General features: G+C 32.3%; 2 protein-coding genes and 2 non-coding genes across 6 annotated transcripts; 3 read left to right on the forward strand and 1 right to left on the reverse strand.

Annotated features, from left to right (window-relative positions):
* Positions 1-9,897: 9,897 nt before the first annotated feature.
* Positions 9,898-11,366, forward strand: LOC126690551 (protein FD). Of its 3 annotated transcripts, none has more exons than XM_050385743.1 (3): positions 9,898-10,788; positions 10,916-10,997; positions 11,180-11,366. In XM_050385743.1, the coding sequence occupies exons 1-3, from the start codon at positions 10,109-10,111 to the stop codon at positions 11,249-11,251; spliced, it is 834 nt and encodes a 277-aa protein (XP_050241700.1). In that variant the 5' UTR covers positions 9,898-10,108; the 3' UTR covers positions 11,252-11,366. The 3 variants fall into 3 exon arrangements, 1 of the variants encoding a protein (XP_050241700.1); XR_007644657.1 differs by having other exon boundaries at positions 9,902-10,796; positions 10,920-10,997; positions 11,177-11,366; XR_007644656.1 differs by having other exon boundaries at positions 9,903-10,796; positions 10,920-10,997.
* Positions 11,367-15,594: 4,228 nt separating this feature from the next.
* Positions 15,595-15,666, forward strand: TRNAE-UUC (transfer RNA glutamic acid (anticodon UUC)). The gene has a single exon. It is a non-coding gene; the product is annotated as a tRNA-Glu (tRNA).
* A 1,909-nt stretch (positions 15,667-17,575) lies between these two features.
* TRNAE-UUC (transfer RNA glutamic acid (anticodon UUC)) lies at positions 17,576-17,647 on the forward strand. Its single transcript has one exon. It is a non-coding gene; the product is annotated as a tRNA-Glu (tRNA).
* Positions 17,648-19,594: 1,947 nt separating this feature from the next.
* LOC126690553 (uncharacterized) lies at positions 19,595-21,264 on the reverse strand. The gene is made up of 3 exons (XM_050385744.1): positions 21,017-21,264; positions 20,884-20,938; positions 19,595-20,005 (listed from the first exon to the last, which is right to left on the reverse strand). Exons 1-3 carry the CDS (start codon positions 21,115-21,117, stop codon positions 19,895-19,897), a joined length of 267 nt encoding a protein of 88 aa, XP_050241701.1. The 5' UTR covers positions 21,118-21,264; the 3' UTR covers positions 19,595-19,894.
* Between the last annotated feature and the right edge of the window lie 1,482 nt (positions 21,265-22,746).

The following is a 22,746-nucleotide window of genomic DNA, read 5'->3' on the forward strand; positions in this document are numbered from 1 at the left end:
AGGGCATGGGCATAGGATACCCCGGCCCGACCATGTTAGGCCAGGCCTGCTTAGGGGCATCCGAGGAGGAGTACCTCCTCGGACTCGCCAAGTGTGTATCCGATTCACACCCTATGCATGGCGAAAAGTCACCCAATACGAAGGAACAGTGCATGACGTTCAGGGAGGGGGGCAACCACGATTGCCGCATTAAATGCCAAGGAGCTACTTTTCCAGCCGCATTAATGTGGAAAGGACAAGAGCGCAGAATTATCTTGGCCAGTGCAACTCACAGAAAAGAGGGAGGATGTCCTATGGGATAGGCACTCAAGGTTACGTAATTTCATTTCTTTCCATTCATTTCTCATGCTTAAATACATTCCATTCCATTCATTTTCATTCCCTTATGATTATTCCATTTCATTTCCTTATGAACTCCCAAACGAAAGTTTTAAATAAAATTAGTGTGTAACCCCGTGCATATGCAAGAGTACAATTAAAAAACAATCACAATTACATAATTCAAATTATACCTTTTTTTAGTACAGGTTCAAATTATACATTGTATTAGGTTCCAATTTTTTTTAAACCATACATTTCTAAAAGAGGTAACAGTTTCTATATATATAATTTGGAATTTAATTGGATTTAAACTCTTTGGCTTTAGCACCCAATAATTGATTTACCACAAAAATTAAAAAATAAGATGGACATGTGGTGCAAAATTGGACTCCAATTAAAATTTATTTAGAATCTAATTGGATTTGGATAATTCAATTTTTACACTCAATAATTCACTTGATACAAAAATTAAAAATTAAATGAACACGTGGTGCAAAATTAAGCATCCAATTGAGATCTAATTAGAAATTTTTTGAGTTTTGGCTTTTAATATATATATATATATATATATATAAGGTATAAATGAAACTTATAAAAAAAATTGAGGTTTAAATGAAAGTTTAAGGTTTAAATTAAATATAACTGTGGGGGCCAGTTAATTAGGCGGTACTGTTAAGGCTGTACTAACTAGGCTTATAGCCCCATTCGAGGACATTAGACCATCCGAGGATGTCCATATAAGATTATAAAGAGAACAGAGTGAAGAGAAGAGTAGAGTTAATATGAGATAAGTCCAACAAATGTCCGAGGAGAGAAGCCATCTCGGCAACAAGGGTTTGAGGTCCAAAAGAATGCCATATCATCATAGACTTTCTTCGAAGTTACATCACAATTAAGAGTTGGATGTTGGACAAGGGGTAAGAAAGGAGAAAGGCAATAAATATCTTCAAAAAGCTGTTACCTCCGCATTAAATGCCTCCCAACCAATTCTTTGGCCGCATTAATGTGGAGGTGATGCCTGAACAGTGGTTAAGCAGCCTTACAGCTACTAGCTGATGGTTCTGTGAGGTGTTGGATGGGACAGGAAGGAGTTCCCCGAATCTAACCTACACGTGTATGGTAGGGATGATACCAAGATTGTAGTATATAGCATGAGAAGATGTACCAGAAAATGGGGATCAGAGAAAAAATAAATAAAATTTATAACAAGACTATGAACTCTTGTATAATGGGGTTGATCAACAAGACAATATAATATAAGTTCCTTAGGCCACTTTGAGGACATATTTTCTCATCCTATTTGTGTCTAATAGCCTTAAATTACCAAATTTTATCGTTTTTCTTCTGGAATAGATCTAGTTCTTTCATCCACGTTCTATAAATTTATTGTTTGGGCCGCTTGGACTAAAACCCAATCCTATTTTGGGTCCAATCCAATTTCAGTCCTTACAATAACCAAAATTATAAGTTTAAAAAAATAATTTATCAAAAAAAAAAAAACATAAAAAGAAAAAGGTAAAATAAATTAATAATTAAAAATTTCAAAAAAATAATAATAATGCAATTCCAGAGAAGTATAAATTATGATATTTGTTAATCTTTTTATGTTCCATAATTTTTTTATTCTATCTAAATAATATGAATCCACCTTAACTTTTATTGAGTTACATGCCATTTTAAACTTTTCTTAGTCTTTCATTATTTTGAAAAAGTACATGTATATTTATCAATAAAGATAAACTAATAAAAGTAAATATGAATTATACTTTCATAACTTTTAATTTGATACCAACATAGGACCATAATTAAATAATCAAATAATTATAAATTGTATTTAAAAAAGAAGCATTAGTGATGATAAGTTTCATCTTGAGCCAAAAATAAATAATTATACAATCAACTAAGAGTAATGCTAGAGATACAAATTTTTTTACTAAAAAAATTATAAACTGTTGATGTAACGAGTGGTCATTTGTAAATTAAAAAGTGATGTTAATGGTGGACTTAGATGAAAATTAATAAGAAGTTGACCAGATCAATAGTTTGTAAATTGTTATAAAATAGTTTGTAACTGTAGTATTACTCATCAACTAATTAACTAGCAGATTTTAGACACAAGTAACTAAATGACAAAGTTAACTTATTGTATATAGAAACAATAATAACATAGAAGAAACAAATTCAATTGCTAAAAATTAACAGAACAAGTTAATGTAAATAATAATGATTCACTCCCTTTTCCTTCCATCTTTTCCATCTTCTCTCCTTTTCACCCCAGCCAAGCACAACACAAAACAAGAAGATACAAAAATATTACTACAAGAAAGTTCCTTAAGAAAAAAAAAAAATACAAAATGATAAAAATGAAAATAAGAGATATCTTAAAGAGGAAAAAAAATCAATATTTTGTATCATTGTGTTAACATAATTAAATTTTTCTTTCCTTGATAAATAGACCTAAATAAAGGTTGTGCTAGCAGTGACAGCTCCAGGAATAATTTCTAGTATTGTTATTAAAAAACTTAAATTATACAAAATTTAATAAAAATGGGACTTAGAATATATCGGCATCACAAAAAAAAAAAAAAAAAAAAAAAAAAAAAAAAAAAACCCCAATATATGAAGTCTTACAATTTCTTGTACTAACAAAATTAAAAGACAAAAATGGATTGATCGGAGATAAAGTGATATCTGAAAATAGTGAAATAAGAGTAATAAAGTGAGAGAAAGTCTAAAATGATGAGAGAGGGAAGCATATAGTACATGATATGACTACGGCAAGAGAATAGAGTTGTTAACGCCACTAAGTGCTCGTTTGTTTGCACTTTTGAAGTGCAAAAAGTGTTTTTTCAAACCACTTTTTCTATCTACCTGTTTGGTAAAACTCAAACATCTTGCTTTTTCTAAAACGCGGCTTTTTGAAATGTGAACAAACATGGCTTTGACACAACACAGCTTTGGCGAGCTTTTGCAAAAGCTAACGTGCTTTGATGAATGTTACCGTTGAGAAGCTCTCTTCAATTACCAAATTGCCCAACCATTTTGATTGAAAACCCAATTTTGCCCTTTGATAAATCAAGGTCTGTAGCTAGAAAGTCACAGCTTCCTCTCATCTCATCTTCAAGAACAAGCCTCTCCTCTATGCTGCTACACAATCCGAACCGTATTGCTGCAGGTAAATGTTTCTCTTGACCAATTGGACCGATCTTCTTCGTCTTCTTCCCAAATTACCTGTGAAGATCAAGATGAAGAAGTGCTTGGGTGTGGGCTGTGTGGCTGAATGTGTGGAGGAAATTAGAGAAAGAGAAAAAAGAAATTGTATGTTCTGGAATGAGAGTGGACGAATTCTAGAAGCTTGATCTTCTGGTGTGTTCTTTTTTTATGAGAAGTATCTTTTGGTGTGTTCTAGTGAAGAAGAAAAGTATAAAGAAAAGTCAAAAGTGGAGATAGGGAGAAGTAAAGAATACTTGTGTGGAGGAGAAAAAAAGATGAAAAAAATTATAAATAAATGTGTGGATGAAAGAAAAAGAGATAAAGAGAAAAATATAATAAAGAAAAAAAAATTAAAATTAAGAAATGCTACTATAATATTTTTACAATATTTTCACAATAAATTTTAAGTGGTGGGTTGTTATTAGCTAATACTAATAAAAATAATAATAATTTAAGTGGTGTGTTCAAATTAAAATTAGTAACAACTTATCATGTATGATTTGTGAAAATATTGTAAAAATATTTTTACAACAAATTTTAGTTAACAATATTTTTACAACAAATTTTAGTTAATAGTAAATTATTGTTGTTGTTGTTATTATTATTATTAAGCAGACTTTTTTTAGTAAGTATTATTAAGTAGTTAATTTAAGTATTAAATAAACCCCTTATATATGCATTGTCATTTTTGGTAATTTACAACTCAAACCGCCACTTTTATAAGTTTTAGCCAAACACTCAGTTTTTTCAAAAAGCACTTTTTAACAGTTTTTACCAAACACTTAGCTTTTACAAAAAGCCTGATTTCATAAAATACTTTTTAAAAACTCTACTTTTTCCAAAAGCTCAATTTCTAAAAGCTGAACCAAACTCATCCTAAGGAGAACTCATGACCACATTATCTCTCTTGGTGTCACTTTTTAGGAAAAATGAAATTATGAATTAATTTTATGTAATCATTTGAATGAGTTGTTAATTTGAATTATTAGGGGTTTTATTTTTGTTTTTGAATGAGCTTTTTGTTGACTATTTTGTTTATTTGTTGTTGTTTGGGCTATTATTTGAGCCAAATTTTATTGTCATTATTTGGGCTTTTAATTTTTTGTTTAAGGGGTTAAGAATCATGTTTGGTAAGCCATGGTTATTTTTGTGATTAATGCTAGAGATTGAACAAAATAGCACAATAATTTACTGCATTCCCAAATTAGTGTATCTAAAAATTTATATTAAATTATCAAAAGAAAACTGTAGGGGCAAAGACCCAAGATCATATAATGGGCCTTGGGTCCCATATGAAAGTTCGACCACGTTTGAGGGGAAGGTGTGGGTGTCAAAAGGGCTCCCGGTCCAATTCTTATAGGCCCAAAAATATTTAAAAGGCGGTCCGAGGAGAAATGTCTCCTTGGACGTACCAAATATGGCTCAAACATGCATTCCGCCTGCTAGAAGGATCCACTCCTACGAGCATTAGTAACAAGGATGAGTCTCACAAGCCCGTAAGAGGGAAGAAAGTGTAGGATGCCAAGGGAGAGGCTACAACTGCCACATTAAATGCATGGTAGCTACTTTCTGGCTGCATTAATGTAGAGAGGACTTGCGAACAGTGTTGTCTTGGCTACCACAACTCACAGAAAGATGGGAGAGATTTCCGATGGAACGGGCACTCAAGTGAAGGTCCAGATGATCAACAAATGTAAGACCCTGATGACTTTAAAGGGGCTATATAAGAGAGGGGAGTCCCCATGAAGAAAGGGATGAAAAAAAGGAAGGAATTTAGAACAGAAGAACAGTGTTAAGACCATAGTCTTTGAGCAGGGACTGATATACGTCCTCCACGTCTCCTCGGATTGAACATCTAATGGACATGAAGGGGATTTTCTTACTCTCAATTGTCGCATGGCCCAATGTTAACTAGTATACATTTCGTTAAGGCCTAGTTCTGTAGCTCACTCTCTATAAATTCATTGTTTAGGACTCCTTGGGCCAGAACTCCATACTTGTTGGGCTTGGGTCCTGAATTGCGATCCTACAAAAACAAAATTAAAATGAAAGATTAGGTGGGTCCATGTGTGAGTTGGTATGTTAATTTGAGAATGTTGTAAAATTGTTACAACATTTTCTTGTATTCTTAACACTATCCTTATTTTGGTTGAACTCAAATTCTTGAAATTTTCAAGTTAGGATGTTTAATATTTGTTTTTAAGTCAGAAAAAATAGATATAACTATGTATATCATTTTTTTAATTTTTTTAAAAACTTCTATGTACGTAGAGTCGTCCCTGGTGCTTCGGGTTGTATAGGTTGCTCATAATCCCATAAATTGGAAGATTGCAATAGGTTGATGGATCTTGGTCCGTTGGACCATACACACGATCCTCTTAACGAATGAAAGTAAACCATTATGAGATTGTTTAAGACAGTAGGTGCTTGTTCACTGGGATGCAGTAATTGCTTAGGAAAAAAAATCCAAAAGGCAGAAGAATACAAACTAGTGTAGGGAAAATGGCCATAACAGCTTCTGTGTGTCATATCAAGAGGCTGAGAAACAATTATAAATTATCAACTACAACAACAAAAATTTGATTGAAGAACAAATGGTTAAAACTTAAAAGAATTTTGAAGGAGATAAAAGAGAGAATTGATCACAGCAGCTGACAGAGGTATATGTGTAGTAGTTTAGGTTTAAAGGTAGAGTGAACTCAGGAGTAGCTCCTTGATTATTGTAGAATGGTTATGCATGGTTCGCTGCTAGTTGAGTTGGTTCTTCAAGCGCAACTGTTGTAAAGATGTGAAGTATTTTGCAACTAGGAAGTGGGACTGGTGAGCTGATTCTGTCTTTCTTGCTATCAGCATAGTTTTGCAGCTTCCGTGTTGTTGGTCTGATGCTCTGGTTTGTGTGCCTTATTAGTGTGTAGTAGAATTGCTGTTAGATTAGAGTTTGTATGTAGATCTCCAAGTTTTTTTTGGGTGTAATTTGCTAGTTAGGGAGATGCGGGTTTGTCTATAGTTCGTTGACAAAGTGGCGTTTGCAGTTGTTTGTGAAAGCCAAGAGGAAGAAGATGGTAATGCAAAATGTAAAACGATGTCACATTGATATTTTTTTTTTTTTTTTTTTTTTTTTTTTTTGAAGCCACATTGATATGTTTTTAGTAGTATATGCACCGTTTCACTAAATCTCCAGATGTCGTTGTATTGCAGTAAAGATTTAGATTTCTATCTCACTTAAATATCAGTGTTTCAGCTCTCGAGGTCTTAAGATTATCTACATTCTCACGTGTAATAGTTTAATTAGTCTTGATGAAAGTTTGTTAAATTGTTGCAAAAACTCTCTCTCTCTCTCTCTCTCTCTCTCTCTCTCATATATAGAGACAAAGACGGGCGGAGCCATGTTGCTATGGCCCCCCCAAAATTTTAAATTTTCTCAATAGCATATATAGCAAAAATATAGAGGCCCCCTCAAAAAATTATAATCGGCCCCTCCATTTGTTCAGAAGACTTAAATTTTGTCTAATAGGTAAAACTTTTCCTCAAATAAAAGAATAGTTGAGCTCCTCAATTATCCAAAGACTAGTAATTAATCTAGTGGACAATGAACTACTCTCTAGATGTTAGCCCATTTCAAAACAAAGCTTTTACATTTTCCTCTTCATTCTCATTCTCAAGTAACGTGCCTTTTGCTTTTTTCTTCTCAATATTACTGCCAGCCTCATTGTTTAGTTAATATTAACAAAACAAAACTCATCTCAACACAGTCATACAAAACTGAAAACCCTCACAGCTAGTAAAAACAAATCTATCCCCTTTTTTTTCCATCTCATTGTTGCTATAGTAGAGTAGTGAACTTGGAAGTGTGTGAGGATGTGGCTTTGTGTTGGGGGATAATTCATTAAAATATTTTAAAAATAAATAATATGAATGATAAAGTGGATGTTGCTTAAAATAATAGTGGAATTTGTTTTTCTTTAATGCGAGTAACATCTATATAATTGAGAAAAAAAATTAAGGTTCTTTCTAGGTCAATTCTTGAGTCATATTAAAGATATTAGTAATTTAAAATTTAGGACACTTGTAGCAACAAATATTTATTTTTAAAATGCAAAATGTTCTTCTTTAATGATTTGATAATGGTGGCTGAATTTAAGATGCCTGTAGCAACATTTAGAATTCATAATTTGATGATAATAGATTAATTTTATTCTATGAAAGATTATCGTCATGCAAAATTTTTTTTTTTTTTTTGGATATTATGTATGTCTATGGTGAATTAGACAATTTATGGATATATTAGAGTTGATAACTTTGTATTTAATATATTTATGAATTATGATTATTGTATAAATACTATAACTCGGCCCCCCCAAGTTAAAAATCCTGGCTACGCCCCTGGACAAAGAGCTATGATGCAATTCGATTAGCATTTTTTGCAATAACAGAATTCCTTTTAGTTTGGGAAATTCTTTCAGGTAGTCGCTAGTTTTGGTGTTTTAGACTATGTTGTAGATCATGTTTTGGCTTATTATTATTAATAAATTCTTATTAACCGAAAAAAAAATTGAAGCATTTGACTTTTTATTTTGTTTTTTTAGTCTATGAAAAGAGAACTTGAAGTTGTTTTAAATCTCACAATTCATCAATATGGGTTGATATGTGGCGCTTGGGCTGATTCGTGATACCATTTGGGCTAATCTGTGGAGGGGGAGTAAGTTTTATTTTCATTACGCCCAATAAAGTTGCTACAAATATATATATTTGATGAAAAGCTACTACAAATATTACTATAGAAGACTTACAAATTGATGTGATATTAAATCTAATTAATGGATTTAAAAAAATATAATAAATGAATGTTAGAATTACTTTAATGTAAAGGGCGTAACACATCCTTTTGTAAGATTTATGTAAGGTATACATTAATCATTCATTTTGTTTAAACCAACTTGAATTTAAGATTTTTTTACTTGGGGTAAAAACATGTTAACCCATACTATAAGCTACCAAATCAATACAAATGCTAAACCATGTAAAGGAAATATGACATCAACCATCCAAAGATAATGATTACATTGAATCAAATAACAACCATCAGAAAGTTTTCTTTCTAGTTTTTCCGTGGGGCAACAAGATTCAAAGAAATTGAGCTTACAATATAAATTTTGAGGGCATTGAGTAGCTTAAATTAAAAATCTCAACATCCTTAGGTGTGATAAAAGACACAGAGCATTGATCTAAATTCCAAATTTCTCAATAATACTCCTAAGATCCTTGCCATTATTAGATTCATTGTTGCAACTTGCAAGTGAACTAATATCTCTTTCACTGTCTCCAGGTGAAACAAAGTTTGCATGTGAGAGAATGAGAGTCGAAGGAATGTGCCATTTTTTCCCAAGAATGCCACAAAAATTATAAGCACTTACTATTCTATTTTTTTCTATTTTTTTTAGTGTAAGAATTTATTATGGCAAATCACCTAACTTTTATATTGATGATATCATTAATTAGAGAACTCTGGATTATGTAAACTTAAGATCCATGTAATATTTAACTTAGTATTTTTTGTTCATCTATTTATTTATTTACTTTCATGTGAAAATATATAGGACGACCTGTAACTTAATCAACCCAACCTACTCCCAACTAATTTAAGATGATTCGTTTTTACCCTAACTCAATCGGCTCATGTCTAACCTTTTCTGAAGTTGTCACACAAACTTTTGAGAGCTCACATTTTTTCATGCCATTTTAATTTAGTTTAATTTAAATGCATGTGTGTGAAATTCCTTTTTAAAGTAATTTTTTTAATCCATAAATTAAAATTATTTTTTAATTAAAATAAATTACCAAACCAAGAGTTTTATAATTTAAATAATTGATGCATTCGTTACCTTCAAAAAAAAAAATATCCCCGTTCAAATCTCTATAATTATTGAGTTATCAAATGAAAAAAAAAATATTAAAAAAAAAAGGAAAAGAGGATAGGTACAAGGAAATAGGAACCAGTACACCAATATTTACTATGAAGATCGGAGAGGAATTATGTTTTTTTTTTTTTTTTTTTTTTGGTTTCCCACAGTGTATCTTCAAATCTTTCAACCAGAGACTAATCACTGTTCGTGCCAGGTCGGCCCACGAAGGGGTAAAGCACTGGCCCAGGGATTCTTTTCAAAGTGTAGGTAGCAGGACTCAAACTAGGGAGCACACCTAGTCGAGCCAAGTACAAGCACTCTGAGACAAAGTGCCGAACCGCTTGGCCAACCCCACTGGGTTAGAGAGGAATTATGTTAGTGGCATATAATTGGACACAATTTTGTACCATAACTCGTCTAATAACGAGATGTGATGCACGAAAGGTGTGTCACCAGCCACAAGCGCAGAGCATAGTCTCACGCTTGGCACGCTTGGCACAGAGAAGACGCATATTAGACATGACCATTCACGCAAGCAGCGCCATAAAACACACCCCTCTCAGTTCCTCCCAACTCTCGGTCTCTCTTTCTCAGACCCCCGTGTGTGTATGTGTGTTGTCTTCGTACAGGTCTAACCCATCTCACCTAGCTAGGTACCGCACTCAAACTCAATGTGGTCATCAATAGGAGTTGAAGAACAAACTTGCTTAAATAACAAAACCCAGAGCCTCAACAGCGTGTCATCATCATCATCATCATCATCCTCAACCTCAAAATCACCATCATTATATACGTCTTCATCTTCATCCCCTTCACCATTCTCATCCTCCTCTCTCTACAAAAGTACCCCAAGAAGCACCAAGACCATGGAAGAGGTTTGGAAGGACATCGATCTTGCTTCTCTTCAAGACCAAGATACAATCCGCCAACCTCACCCTAGCTCCAACTTTCGCGGTGTGATTCTCCAAGACTTTCTTGCTCGACCTTTTAGCAAAGACCCACCTGCCAGCATGGTCTCCTCCTCCACCAACACTAGAGAGACTGCTCTCTATGCCGCTGCTGAAGGCTCACTGTTGCCACCTCCTGCCACTGTTTTGAGCTTGAATTCGGGTTGTGAATTTCATTTTCTTGATAACTCTGACCCAGTACTTAGGCCTAGCTCACATTTACAATCACACCCAAGTTCTAATGTTTCCTCTTTCAGTAGCCAATTTGAGGCCCTGGCTTCCTCTTCTGGCTTGCCATCTTCTGCTAAGAAGAGGGTTCCAGAATCTGAAAATTGCTCCGGGGATCGGCGACATAAGCGTATGATCAAGAACAGAGAGTCCGCTGCTCGATCGAGAGCTAGAAAGCAGGAATGTCTCTCTCTTTTTCTCTCTCTCTCTTTTTTTTTTTTTTTTTTTTTTGAATGTATAAAATACATTAGTCTGTTTGATTTGTTTACTAAAAGCATGTATTTTTATTTGTGCTTTCTGCTTACAGGCCTACACAAACGAGTTGGAACTTGAAGTTGCTCACTTGATGGAAGAGAATGCAAGACTTAAGAAACAGCAAGAACAGGTGAGTTTTATATATATATGTAGGCACAACCCAAAAATGGTCCCCCATAACTACCTTTTTAAGATTTGTTTACTACTCCTGGCTAGAACTATTCATTTAAGCTGATTGGTTTTATTTGGGTGAATTTTGATGTTAGTGTCTTATTGTTTTTGTATAATTTATTTTTTCCTCTCTTTAAGCAGTTGCGATTGGCCGCAGCCGCTCAACTTCCCAAAAAGCACTCGCTCCACCGAACGTCAACAGCTCCATTTTGAGAATCATCAATGCCTTCCTTTTCACAATTTCCCTCTTATACCTCAGCACAGTCCCTTTTGAGTTAGAGAGAAATAGAAAGAAAGGGTATTTATGGATTTCAATGTTTTTGTAAGTGTACCTCAACTCCATATTTATAGTGGTATGTCTTTAGGAAAGAAGGGATAAATGCGTCTGAAATGATAGTGTTTCTGTATTCCTAAGATGCAGGAACTTTGTTTTGGTGGGTCTATGTGTTTGTTTTGTTTGTATCCTTCTCTTGACTTTTTTACCTTTTATTTTTATCCTATTTTATATGTTAAAATTGCAAGTATTTCTTAATAGAAAAGAGAGAGAGAGAGAGAGAGATTATGTGGAGGTGAAGTGGGGTGAAAGAAAGGACTAGTCATGTCGCTCCAAGAAGATACACAGTGCAAAACAGACGTGACGCTTTTGTTTTGTTTCTTCGCTGGCTATACATATATTTGCTTTCAATATCTTTCCTGCTTCTTATCTTTCCCTGTGAGGGTCTCTTCCTAGTACAATCTTTTCTTTCTCGTTATTATTACAGTCACTGATGCCTTATTTTGTTTTGTTTCTGGTGGCCTTTTCTATCCCGTTAATTTCTGTCCCAGTTCATCCATATTCAAAAGTAGCATGTGGTACAATGTAATAGTAGATCCACTCGTTTCAATTAGTAAAGTTTTTTGTTTTTAAGTCTCTACAGAAACTTAAATTTGAACCGTCTAAAAAACCCATTAATATCTTAATCAGATGACAAAGATAGGATAAAAAAGAAGAAGAAATGTACGTTTGCTAAGAGTCTTTCCTTCTTTTTGGCATTGACTATACTTTATGAAAAGAATTAGGGTTTGAATTCACCCCTTCATTACGACTTGTTAAATTAACTAATTTTTAATTCAAATTGATTTCCAAGTTCATTTCCACAGATTAAATACATCACCGATTAAGCAATAAAGTGTTAAATAAAAGATATAACAATATGGTGACAGTGAAAGTCTCAAGAAAAACTATCAAAGAGAAAAAAACCATTAGGGTAGTTAATTACCAACCCCAAGGAGTATCTACTATTAGAATTGAAGTTATTGCAATATAAAATAATCTTAACTTGTATTGCTACCTCTAGTAATGACTTACTCACATGACTACACACAACTTTAATACGGTTAGACTCTTTCTATCATCAATTTTCTACATGAACTCTGTCTATGACTCTAAGAATCTCTTAAAGGTAACCCTAGTATGGCTGTGTGACTTCAGTCTTGATTTGTACCATTGCAAAAACAACACTATATTTATTATTCTCTAGCAGCTTCTAAACTTGCACGTTGAATAGGTGGAGAACAGGGTTTCTCTCTAAATAGTAAAAGCTTTTCTACCTCTACCAAAGTTATTAATTTTGTTCTGGTGACCACTTCGACTGTCCATTGGGACAAAAAATTTCAGTGCTAATCTATTTTAGCACACCGTTTTAAGAATATTGCTAAAGTTATTATACACCTAAATCTTCATCAAATATGGTTAGAATAATACTAGAGATTCAAACTATTTTATAAAAAAAATTTACAAACTGCTGATGTGGTGACTGATTATTAGTAAATGAAGAAGTGATATTAATAATGGGTTTAGATTTAAACCAATAAAAGGTTGATCATATCAATATTTTGTAAAAATATTGTAAAATAGTTTGTGACTATAGTATTACTCATATTGTTATGTCATATCAAATTATTAATTAAAAATGAAATAATATACATCTTTAATATCATTATTACATAATATCTCACATATGAGATTATGAGTGTATATGTATATTCTCAATAACTTAAAAAAAAAAAAAAAAAAATTGTATGTGAGTAAAGTAAAAGTATATATATATAAAAAAGCGCACACACATTCTTAACGAAAGCAATAATAAATTCAATGGAAAAATGGTTTTAGAAACCAAATAATGATTGGTGTCATATCGGTTGAAATCACTGTACCGGTCGTAATTTAGAGGAATTGACGGAAACAGGCTGGAATAGAAGAAAATGAAGGATAAAAAAGAATAAAGGGGTGATTCAAAATGGAAATTTCTGGCCGTTCTAGGCAAAACAACACAGAATTGATAAATTGGCCCCTACCACCTTGTAAAAACTATCCATAATGAGCCCTTTTATAGGTACTTTAATTTGGGTTATAAAAATCCACTTCAACAGTCAACTTATTGTAAAACACGTCAAACCAGAACCATCTTTGCAGTTCTCAATCAGTTGAGACTTGAGAGTCTATTGAGGAGGCTATTAAGGTGAGTATTCATGAGACATAAACTTATATTTTCTTGAGTTGTTCTTATGTCTTTGCCTTGATCTTTAAATACATCAATTTGACATTATAAAACGTACAAATGACTCAAGTCTTACAATTTAAGTTGCAATTTAACATAGTTTGCCGACACACTAACATATGGACCTTACACGAATTATACCAAATTTCTTTTTTCTTTTTTATAGATTTATAGTTGTCTAATTTTGAATCTTACCGTAGAAATCCCATTTTGCAACTTTTGTTTAACCCTCATCCCAAAAGCAAAACAATTTTTTTAGAATCTAATAGAAAACTCGTAATTTTGACCTCTAGATTTTCTAACACTTAATTAAAAATAAATCTAGAAGCTGAAATGATCAAAATTGCAAATAGTGTGTGCTTAAATCTGACCACAAGATCAAAACTTATAGTCAAATAAATTTTAATGATTAAAATGCATTTTCATGATTAGAATTTATCACATGCAATCATAGTTGTCAGTATCGTACGATACGCAATACGTATCATACGATACGTATCGTATCGTGTGTAAAAAATTCTGTATCGTATCAGCGTATCGTAAGTGCTCATGAATCGTACGATACAGTATGCGTATCGTATGAATCGTATCGTATCGTAAAATCATACATATCGTACGATACATAGACAAATGCTTTAAAATAAGATTTTTTGTTAAAATTTGTACTTTTATTTGAATCTAATAAGTTGTTAGACTTTTTTTAACACACAATTATTAGTTTACTTAATTTTGCCTATTAAAATAACATATTTATAAGTTTTTTCCCATCTCTCCTACAATTGGACTACACAGTACACACTTATCTTTCACTTTAATATTTAAAATTTTATTTTAATTTTTTTTATCATTATTGTTACAAGTCCAAGAAACTAGAATGCCAAAAAAAAAAAAAAACTATAAAAAATTATTAAAATAAAAAGAACAAGAAGAGATAGTAAATGTTAATGACGATAAAGAAAATTTTAATAAAGAAATAAATTTACAAAATTATAAACATGATGATAGCGTTGACTTAGATGGGGTTGACTAGGTAAGTTAATAAATATGATGAAAATAAATTATTATTTTTGGGTCATTTGTAATATATTATCACTTTTGAATTTAAGTAATTTGAATGTGTATGTTATGAACAAATGCTAGTTTGATTTATTTAGTTAGCTTGTTAAATATTATTACATAAGTGATGAATAAATTAGTTAAATATATTCAAAATTTATAATGAATATACCATTTATATATGTATATTTATAATTTTTTATAAATTTTATTAAGTGTTTGTGTATCTTACGATACACCATACGATATGAAAAAATTAAAAATCGATTCACGATACGATTCACGTTTTGACAACTATGCATGCAATTATGATTAAATTTCTTTAAATAATTAATTATATGTCATAATTTTATTTGATCACGTTGAACGTAAGTGCATGCACCAAATTAATTTGAAAAAGGTCAATTATTTTAGGAAGTTTAGTGATTTTAAATAACTTCTTGAATTATTTTTTATTATTAATATTACTTTTTTTGATAGATTGATAATCATAATGGAGGAAGAGGGATTTGAACCGTTGGTATTTCCATTAAAAATACTAAGAAGAATTATGGAAAAAACTCAAAAGTTACCATTTAACACCAGTAAGGGTAAGTAGGAATGAACTAGCAATACATTTTTAACTCCCATTTCTCCCCACTTTTTTTTATTTTTTTATTTTAAGAAAGAGTAAGTAGGAACAAAGTGGAAATACGTTTACCATATCTAAAATACCACGATCTGGAATTTATAGGACAAATGTTTAATTCTACCCGGAAGAGAATATTGTCCTAAATTCCTAATAATTTATTGGACAAATATTTAATTTACCCGGAATATATATATATTCTATAATACTAACAAATCCTTGTGAAGTTAGTCGATAGCGTCGTGATAAAAGGATCTGATGCACGGAATTTTATATTTCCCTTCTCTAACATATTTATAAATAATATTTCCTAAACAAGAAAGAACATCAATTCCGTTGTCGTCCAGCGGTTAGGATATCTGGCTTTCACCCAGGAGACCCGGGTTCGATTCCCGGCAACGGAAGTTTTTGTATTTGGCATCTTCTTTCTTTTCTTTTTTATTTTTCTTAAAGCATCCTGACACATTAGATTTTTTGTATTTTGGCATCTTTTTTTTTTTTTTTTTCCTTAAAGCATCCTGACACATCAGATCCCTTCTTACCGACATACCTGCCCTTATGGCAGAAGCACGACTGTTTATGGGCCCCAGCCCCTCATTCTTTCTTTTCAACTTTGTAGAAAAAGCCCAAAATAAGCCCATCCCACCCTAAGGCCCAGATAAATTTTTTAAAATTTCGTATTATGGCATCTTCATTCTTCTGTAGAAAAAGCCCAAAATGAAGCCCCTACCCTCCCACCCTATGGCCCAGACAAATTAAAAACTCGGGCTTTGTCTATTTATTAATTTTGTCATCTTCATTCTACCTTTTCTTTTTCTTTTTCTTTTTTTGATAGGATCACTCTTCCTTTTTCAACTTTGTAGAAAAAGGCCAAAATGAAGTCCATACCCACCCCACCCTAAGGCCCAGACAAATTAAAAACTAGGTCTTTCTTTATTTATTAATTTCCACCTGACCCATTTTGAACTTTGTAGAGAAGGAGGCCCACTGACCAAACTCAAGCTCATACCCAAGCCTATCCCATGTGATGCCCATTAATACAAATCTAATGTCTGATTGGCTAGCTTTATTTATTTATAAATGGCATTTGGCTAGCTTATTTATTTAAAATTTAGACAAACAAATGATTTGATGTAAATAAATTAGCTTTAAACAAATAATAAGCTTATCAATATATATATATATATATATATAACCGCTTTCTCAAAAAAAAAAAAAAAATATATATATATATATATATATATAACCGAATTAAGAGTCCCATTAGGAATTGGATTTTATTGAAGTGGCGTAGAAGTCTCTAAATCATGTTTGTATGCAATACAAACTCCTTCACAGTGAAGGAGGTGTCAACTTATTCTCTTATATATATATAAACTTACGTGTGTTACGGCAAACTATTTTTTTGTTACGAACACTTCTTTCTCAAGGTTCGAAAATTTCTCCTCATAGCTTTCTCTCTTTAGTTTTTGTATTCTTTCTTTAATAGTGGTTTGTGTTTGTGTTTGTGTTTGTTTTTTCTTTAATAGTTTGTGTGAATATATTTCTTGGTACTTATGCAAAATCTTTAAAGATGCCTTTATATTCTATGTTTCCTTTTCGTTTGCTATTTCTTGGCTTATATTATAGATCGTAATGTATATATTTATCAAACCATTTAGTTAATTGGTTTTTACATCCTTAAACATCACCCGTTCATGAATGGAGATTCCGTGCAATATACCACTAGGTTATTGTAGAGTGAAATTCTCTCACAACAATTTTGACATTTTGACTTTTTTTTTTCCTTTTTTTTTTCTTATATATTTTTGTGGTGGGAAGTTTAATGAAAAGTTTTTAAAATCTCATATCCAATGACTTTTCCGTGCAACGCACGGGTTAGCGACTAGTTATTATTATTATTATTATTTACGTAACTATTTTTATCTCATATTTAAGCAAATAAGCACAGTCAAATGCGCAAAATCTTTTGACAATTCTTGGTAGTATACCGTATACGTGCAATTTTTAGGAGTTGGTCTAAACTTGGGGGCATTCGAATTAGCCTAAGCCCACGGGAGTCCTTAGCAGTTACCACCAAGGACTAATTATGAGCAGTTGTCCCCTATGTACAAGCTCGTAGTGTTAGCAGAAAATATAGTGTATGTATTATATATATATTGATTATAATATATTATACCTATCCAAACGGACCAATAAAAAAAATATCGTGTATATTATTTGAATATGATATACAACTGAACCTATACAAATTAATTATCTGAGGTTTAGATTGTCATCAAGTTATAATTACTTTAAACAGAATATCAAAATTCCGTTGTCGTCCAGCGGTTAGGATATCTGGCTTTCACCCAGGAGACCCGGGTTCGATTCCCGGCAACGGAATAATTTTTGAGTCTATTCAAATTTTTATTTATTTTTCATGTGAAGTGCAGCACTGTGTATGACATTAATTTCTCCTCTCCTCCAAAATTTTCTGTCCTTGCTTTAATCTTGACAAACACACACAACACAGCTCACCCTCAACCTCACCCTCACCTTTTGCATAACAATATCCGATCCAATCAGCTTGTGTGGAAGTTGAGCTGCCTTGAACTTTGGCTGAGCTCTTAGATCACCAATAAGATTATAGATAAAGGACACTTAACTTCTTGAAAACCATTTCGTTTGACGAGTCCTAAGTCCTAACATTTCCATTACATCTTGATTGGTAGATACGATTGTTCAAGTGGTAGAGACGATTGTTCAAGTGCCCTGCACAATGAGGGCAATTACACCTAAACAGAGTGTTGTTACTCTTTGACCTTTTTTGTTTCCTTAATAAACAGACCAACAGATGATGTAAAATGCTATGACCTCTCCTCAACTCCAGCTTCATTTCTTTCATTTGTATTGTTGGTTGTTTTCTTTTTCTATTTTGGATAGAAAGAAGAAGTGTAGACACTGTATTTTGTATCCCTTACAATTCGGGCCTCCGTTCCCCAATGATGTTGGAATTCTAAAACCCAAAGTTGGTTTAGAGCTCAATCAAACTGAAATTGACTTGAGGAAACTTGTTGCGCCCATAGGAGGGAGGATCAAACCCACTACCACAGGTCTATAAGCCCATTGGCAAGCTAGGTAAAGTTTTATGCTAAGATTTTAGTAGTCATATTGCATCACCCTCTCATAACATTAATATCTACTCACCCTGGCCTTGTCTGTCAAAAATTGGTCACCCTTGACTGTAAAAAATTAGTCATAAAATAGGATAGCCCTGGGCCCAGAAATAAATATCTTGACAGAACGATTATAACCTTACAATCAACACGACCATTTTAATTTTCTTGGTCTCACATCAAAAAGTGAAGAACAAAACCGAAACATCAAATTCATCAATATTACTCTGCAAAACATCAAATGGTTCATGTATATGTATATGAACTATCTAGTATCTGAAAAACATGTATATGAACTATTAACACAATAAATTGTGGTTATATTCCTCTCGAAACTGCTTCACAACTGCCTTTTTAGATAACAATACAATACAATATTTTTTAAATTTTAACTATAACCCACTTATTTGATATTTCAAGACTGGCCACGAGAGAGAATTTTGCTGTGATATATGGAAGAAAAATATGAACCTCTGAATAAAATGGCTGGAATTGAAGGCCTCAATCCTGTACAACAGGGCTGGAAATTGTATGTAATTTCATTCTACCAAATATGGCTCAAAAGATCAAATGAAAATAAGATCAATTAGGAACCTCCATCCTGTGCGGAATCCTAAACACAAGGAAAAGTGAGGCAATTAGACAACCTAATGTGTGAGGCACCTTGGTCCCAAGGGGAGGGGAGTGAAGGGGGAAGGGAAGTTTGAACAAGTGACCTCCATCTAATGAGGTGTAGTCCCCAACCGATTGTGCCCTCTAGAGTTTCATTGTGGCCCATATATAAAACAAACTCAAACCAGTTCCACCTTACCCTTGGATGTAAGAACCACAAGGTTGTATCTCAAGGCATTTGTATAAAAAGTTCAACCCAAGAGAGCCACAAAGAGTGTTCAGAACAACGATTGTGAGGAATTATGAAACAATTCTTCATACCATGGCTACTACAATTCTAAAAGGCACAAGTTTAGTTGCTTGAGAAATAATCACGTAGAAGAGAAGGAAAACAGCATTTAGTTATTTAACAGATCAACAAAAATCACCGCCCAAACAAATTTCCCTTGTTTTGGTAGTTCTCTAATACTAAGCACATGCAGCAACCTATGTATAAAACATAATTCACCGCTACTAATGGATAAATCTAAGACTTATCAATAAAAGAAAAAGAAAAAAGCCATTAGCAAACATACATTGTAGAGCAAAAATGCTCATCCTTTGATTTGAGAGAATTTTGGATACAAAAATAACAAGCAAGATAAAATAAGTCTTCAACATCTTATCTTTCCAAAATAAACAAGATCACTTAAAGAACAATGATGACTTTCTTGCATAAATGCAAGTATGCAACTGTTGCCTACAAAAATAATTAGGCATTGTGTAATGGCGGCAACAATATTTCTAAGCCTGACAAACATAGTTCTACTTATGGGCCACAGTACATATATTCTCACTATCCAACACAGGCGCTACCTCTGAGCTATTGATTGTTCTTTGAAGATAAATCTGCAGCATCATCAGTTTTTGGCATGTCATCAGCTTCAATTATCTTACCATCCATCGGAACCAAGCAAGGGATGCCATCCTTTATCTATCAGATACATGAACAAGTAATAAATCATACACATAACATTTATAAGTAGAATACATTTCAGACACATGAAGAAGCATGTTTAAGGTATTAATGTGCGTGTACCAATGCAACCATATGAATGCAACATAATTTAGAGATCAGTTTATGTAGACATTAGTATCACTGGTATTGCATAGCATCAGTTCACAAATGACAAAGGAAACAAAAGGGTTACTTTTGCATTCCATGAAAGTCACGTTTCAACTTGACAATTTAAAAACAGTGGATTTGGAAAATAATTGTCAGTATAAATTGCCAGATATAAATTTAACAACACATCATGATTTGAGCTTTGGAGATATTGTTCAAAACCTCAATAAAAAAAAAAAAATACTTATGATATAATGGATTTGCAATTACATCTTAAATATGGTCATTTGAAATCTGTTAGAATTATGTGATTAAATAATTAAATTTACCATCTCCTAATTGCTTAAGCTTTTGAGAGATCTATAATTTAACACGGCATGAAAGCAAGAGATCTTGAGTTTGATCACTGTCTCCTATACTCTACTTCTCCCGCTCATTTATCCCGAGTGTTAGAATTATGTGATTAAATTTACGACTTCCTATCAGCTTAAGATTTTGAGAGAATTATTTAAGCTCAAATCAATCCTCAATAGGGGAAATTTTTTGCTATATCATACTCTCAGTAAGTCATTTAAAAGTTAAACTAAATATTAGAATCCAAATGTTGATGCAAAATAAACATCAGGTACCAGTAGGCAAAATTCCAAGAAAAGAAACCACATTTCGGGGAGATAAACTATCAAATGACAAGGATAGTTTAGAAAAGTGAAATTGAAACGAAGGGTAAAGGAAATAATAGAACTCACAGGAAAAGAAACGCCAATGGCGTCACTGATTAGAGAATTTGTTTCCTCAGAATATCTAGAAAGAAACCCAGAACCAAATTAGACAGAAAAAATTTAACAAACAAAAATCACAAACAAATAGAAATAATATAACCTTAAAGGCTGCTTGGAGAGTGGGCAGACGAGCATCTGAGAGAGAGACTTGCAGAATCCACGCCCCGCATCTTTGAGAAGCATTAGGCTTGCTCTCACCATTTCATTTCCAACAACCTCCCCTTTTTCTTCTTTTTCTCGCAAGGGGTTTTGGGTGCTCAGCTTAATTCAGCAGCGTTTAGAGTCTTTAGACCTGCCAAAATTAGACCGGACCTGTTTACGGAGAAAAATATTTTCACAGAACTTTCGTGACAAAGGAAAATTATTATCGGTTTTAATTTAAATATACTGAAATTATTCTTAACATCTTACTACTTATTATTTGTTATAAAAATATTGTAAAAATAACATTTTTTGAAAAAAAAATTCCTCACTCGATCCAAGAAAATAAATACTTAGCACCCGTTTGAGTATAGCTAAAACAGACTTGTGTCTGTGTTTCAGCGTTTTCCTTTTCTTTTTTTAGAACATGTACTAGCATTTTTTTGTTTTTCTAGTGGATCAGTGCACTGTTCATAAGACCCACAAACTTTTTTTTTTTAACAAAATTTTCATTAAAAATGGGTCCCATAGAACTATTTATACATTTAAAAATTATTTTACTACAGTATTTTCAGTTTTTAGCAAAATAAGCGGTATCCAAACACATCCTTAGCATTTACGTTAACTCGTGCAAAAATTCTTGTTTATCTATACTATGGGTCTATTTAAGATCCATTTATTTTGTTGAAACTAAAATTTTTTTATTGAAATTACGATAGATAAAGGTAAAAGTTAGCTGAAATAGTACGGTGAGACTCATGAATAGCACCAAAAAATACAGTGGGACCCATAAATAATAACAAAAATAAACTTAATAGTTAAATAAATTGGCAAAATTAATCATGTCAAATGGACACTATGTATAAAGGGATTCTCCTCTTATATATAAGGGAACTCATATATATATAAGAGGACTCCTAAAATTTAGGACTTTTTTCCTTTCACTTAAAAATAAATTACAATTACCGTTTATCTCCAAATTTTATCATTTTTATTTTTTTGAAAAATAAAAATATATATTTCTAAATTATAATAGATGAAATTATTAACCTTTATCCAAAAAAATAGAAGAGTCTTTGAGTACGCATGTGAGCACATGCTCAAAAGCTAGTTTTAACATAAGAATCTTCTTTTTAAGATAGTTACTTTACAAAACACACTATCTATTTTATATTACATTTCTTTAAAATATTGTTTCTCAAAAAAAAAAAAAATATTTAACATGTAATTTTTTCCCTAATTTTTTAAAATTATTTTTCTGTTTTTACACACAATAATTATCATCCACTTTTTTTTTTCACCATAAAGATACGTAAAGAAAGAATAAAAAAAAAAACATGTAAAATTATATGATTATTGTAACTAACTTATAAATTTACATAATTATACGATAATTGAATATCTTCTCAAAAAAAAATGCAATAATTGAATAGGGGTAATATTAGGCTTTGTACAGTATTATACACCCAGCGATATGAGTGGTGCCCAAACCCTGAAGCCGATATATATGATAAGCTCTGTGTCTATATGTGATGTAAAGAAAGATGTAGGCCGTGAGTCCATCCTTCGAAGGGAAGAGATTTATGGGCATGAGCCCAAATCCAAAAATATGTTGATAAAATATGGGCCTTTTAGTGTTTTAAAGAAATCTAACTCTTAAGACCCATTATTTCTTGATTGTGAAAAGTA

Source organism: Quercus robur, chromosome 6, assembly GCF_932294415.1.
Source record: "Quercus robur chromosome 6, dhQueRobu3.1, whole genome shotgun sequence".
NCBI classification, from domain to species: domain Eukaryota; kingdom Viridiplantae; phylum Streptophyta; class Magnoliopsida; order Fagales; family Fagaceae; genus Quercus; species Quercus robur.

What these genes read in the sequence shown, in the direction of transcription:
- LOC126690551 (XM_050385743.1), top strand. Translation starts at nt 10,109, where the DNA reads ATGTGGTCATCAATAGGAGTTGAAGAACAAACTTGCTTAAATAACAAA. An exon ending in GCTCGATCGAGAGCTAGAAA is followed by an intron (nt 10,789 to 10,915) that starts GCAGGAATGTCT and finishes TGCTTTCTGCTT; the next exon opens with ACAGGCCTACACAAACGAGT. An exon ending in TTAAGAAACAGCAAGAACAG is followed by an intron (nt 10,998 to 11,179) that starts GTGAGTTTTATA and finishes CTCTTTAAGCAG; the next exon opens with TTGCGATTGGCCGCAGCCGC.
- LOC126690553 (XM_050385744.1), bottom strand. Translation starts at nt 21,117, where the DNA reads ATGGTGAGAGCAAGCCTAATGCTTCTCAAAGATGCGGGGCGTGGATTC. An exon ending in CTCTCCAAGCAGCCTTTAAG is followed by an intron (nt 20,939 to 21,016) that starts GTTATATTATTT and finishes GTTTCTTTCTAG; the next exon opens with ATATTCTGAGGAAACAAATT. An exon ending in CCATTGGCGTTTCTTTTCCT is followed by an intron (nt 20,006 to 20,883) that starts GTGAGTTCTATT and finishes TGTATCTGATAG; the next exon opens with ATAAAGGATGGCATCCCTTG.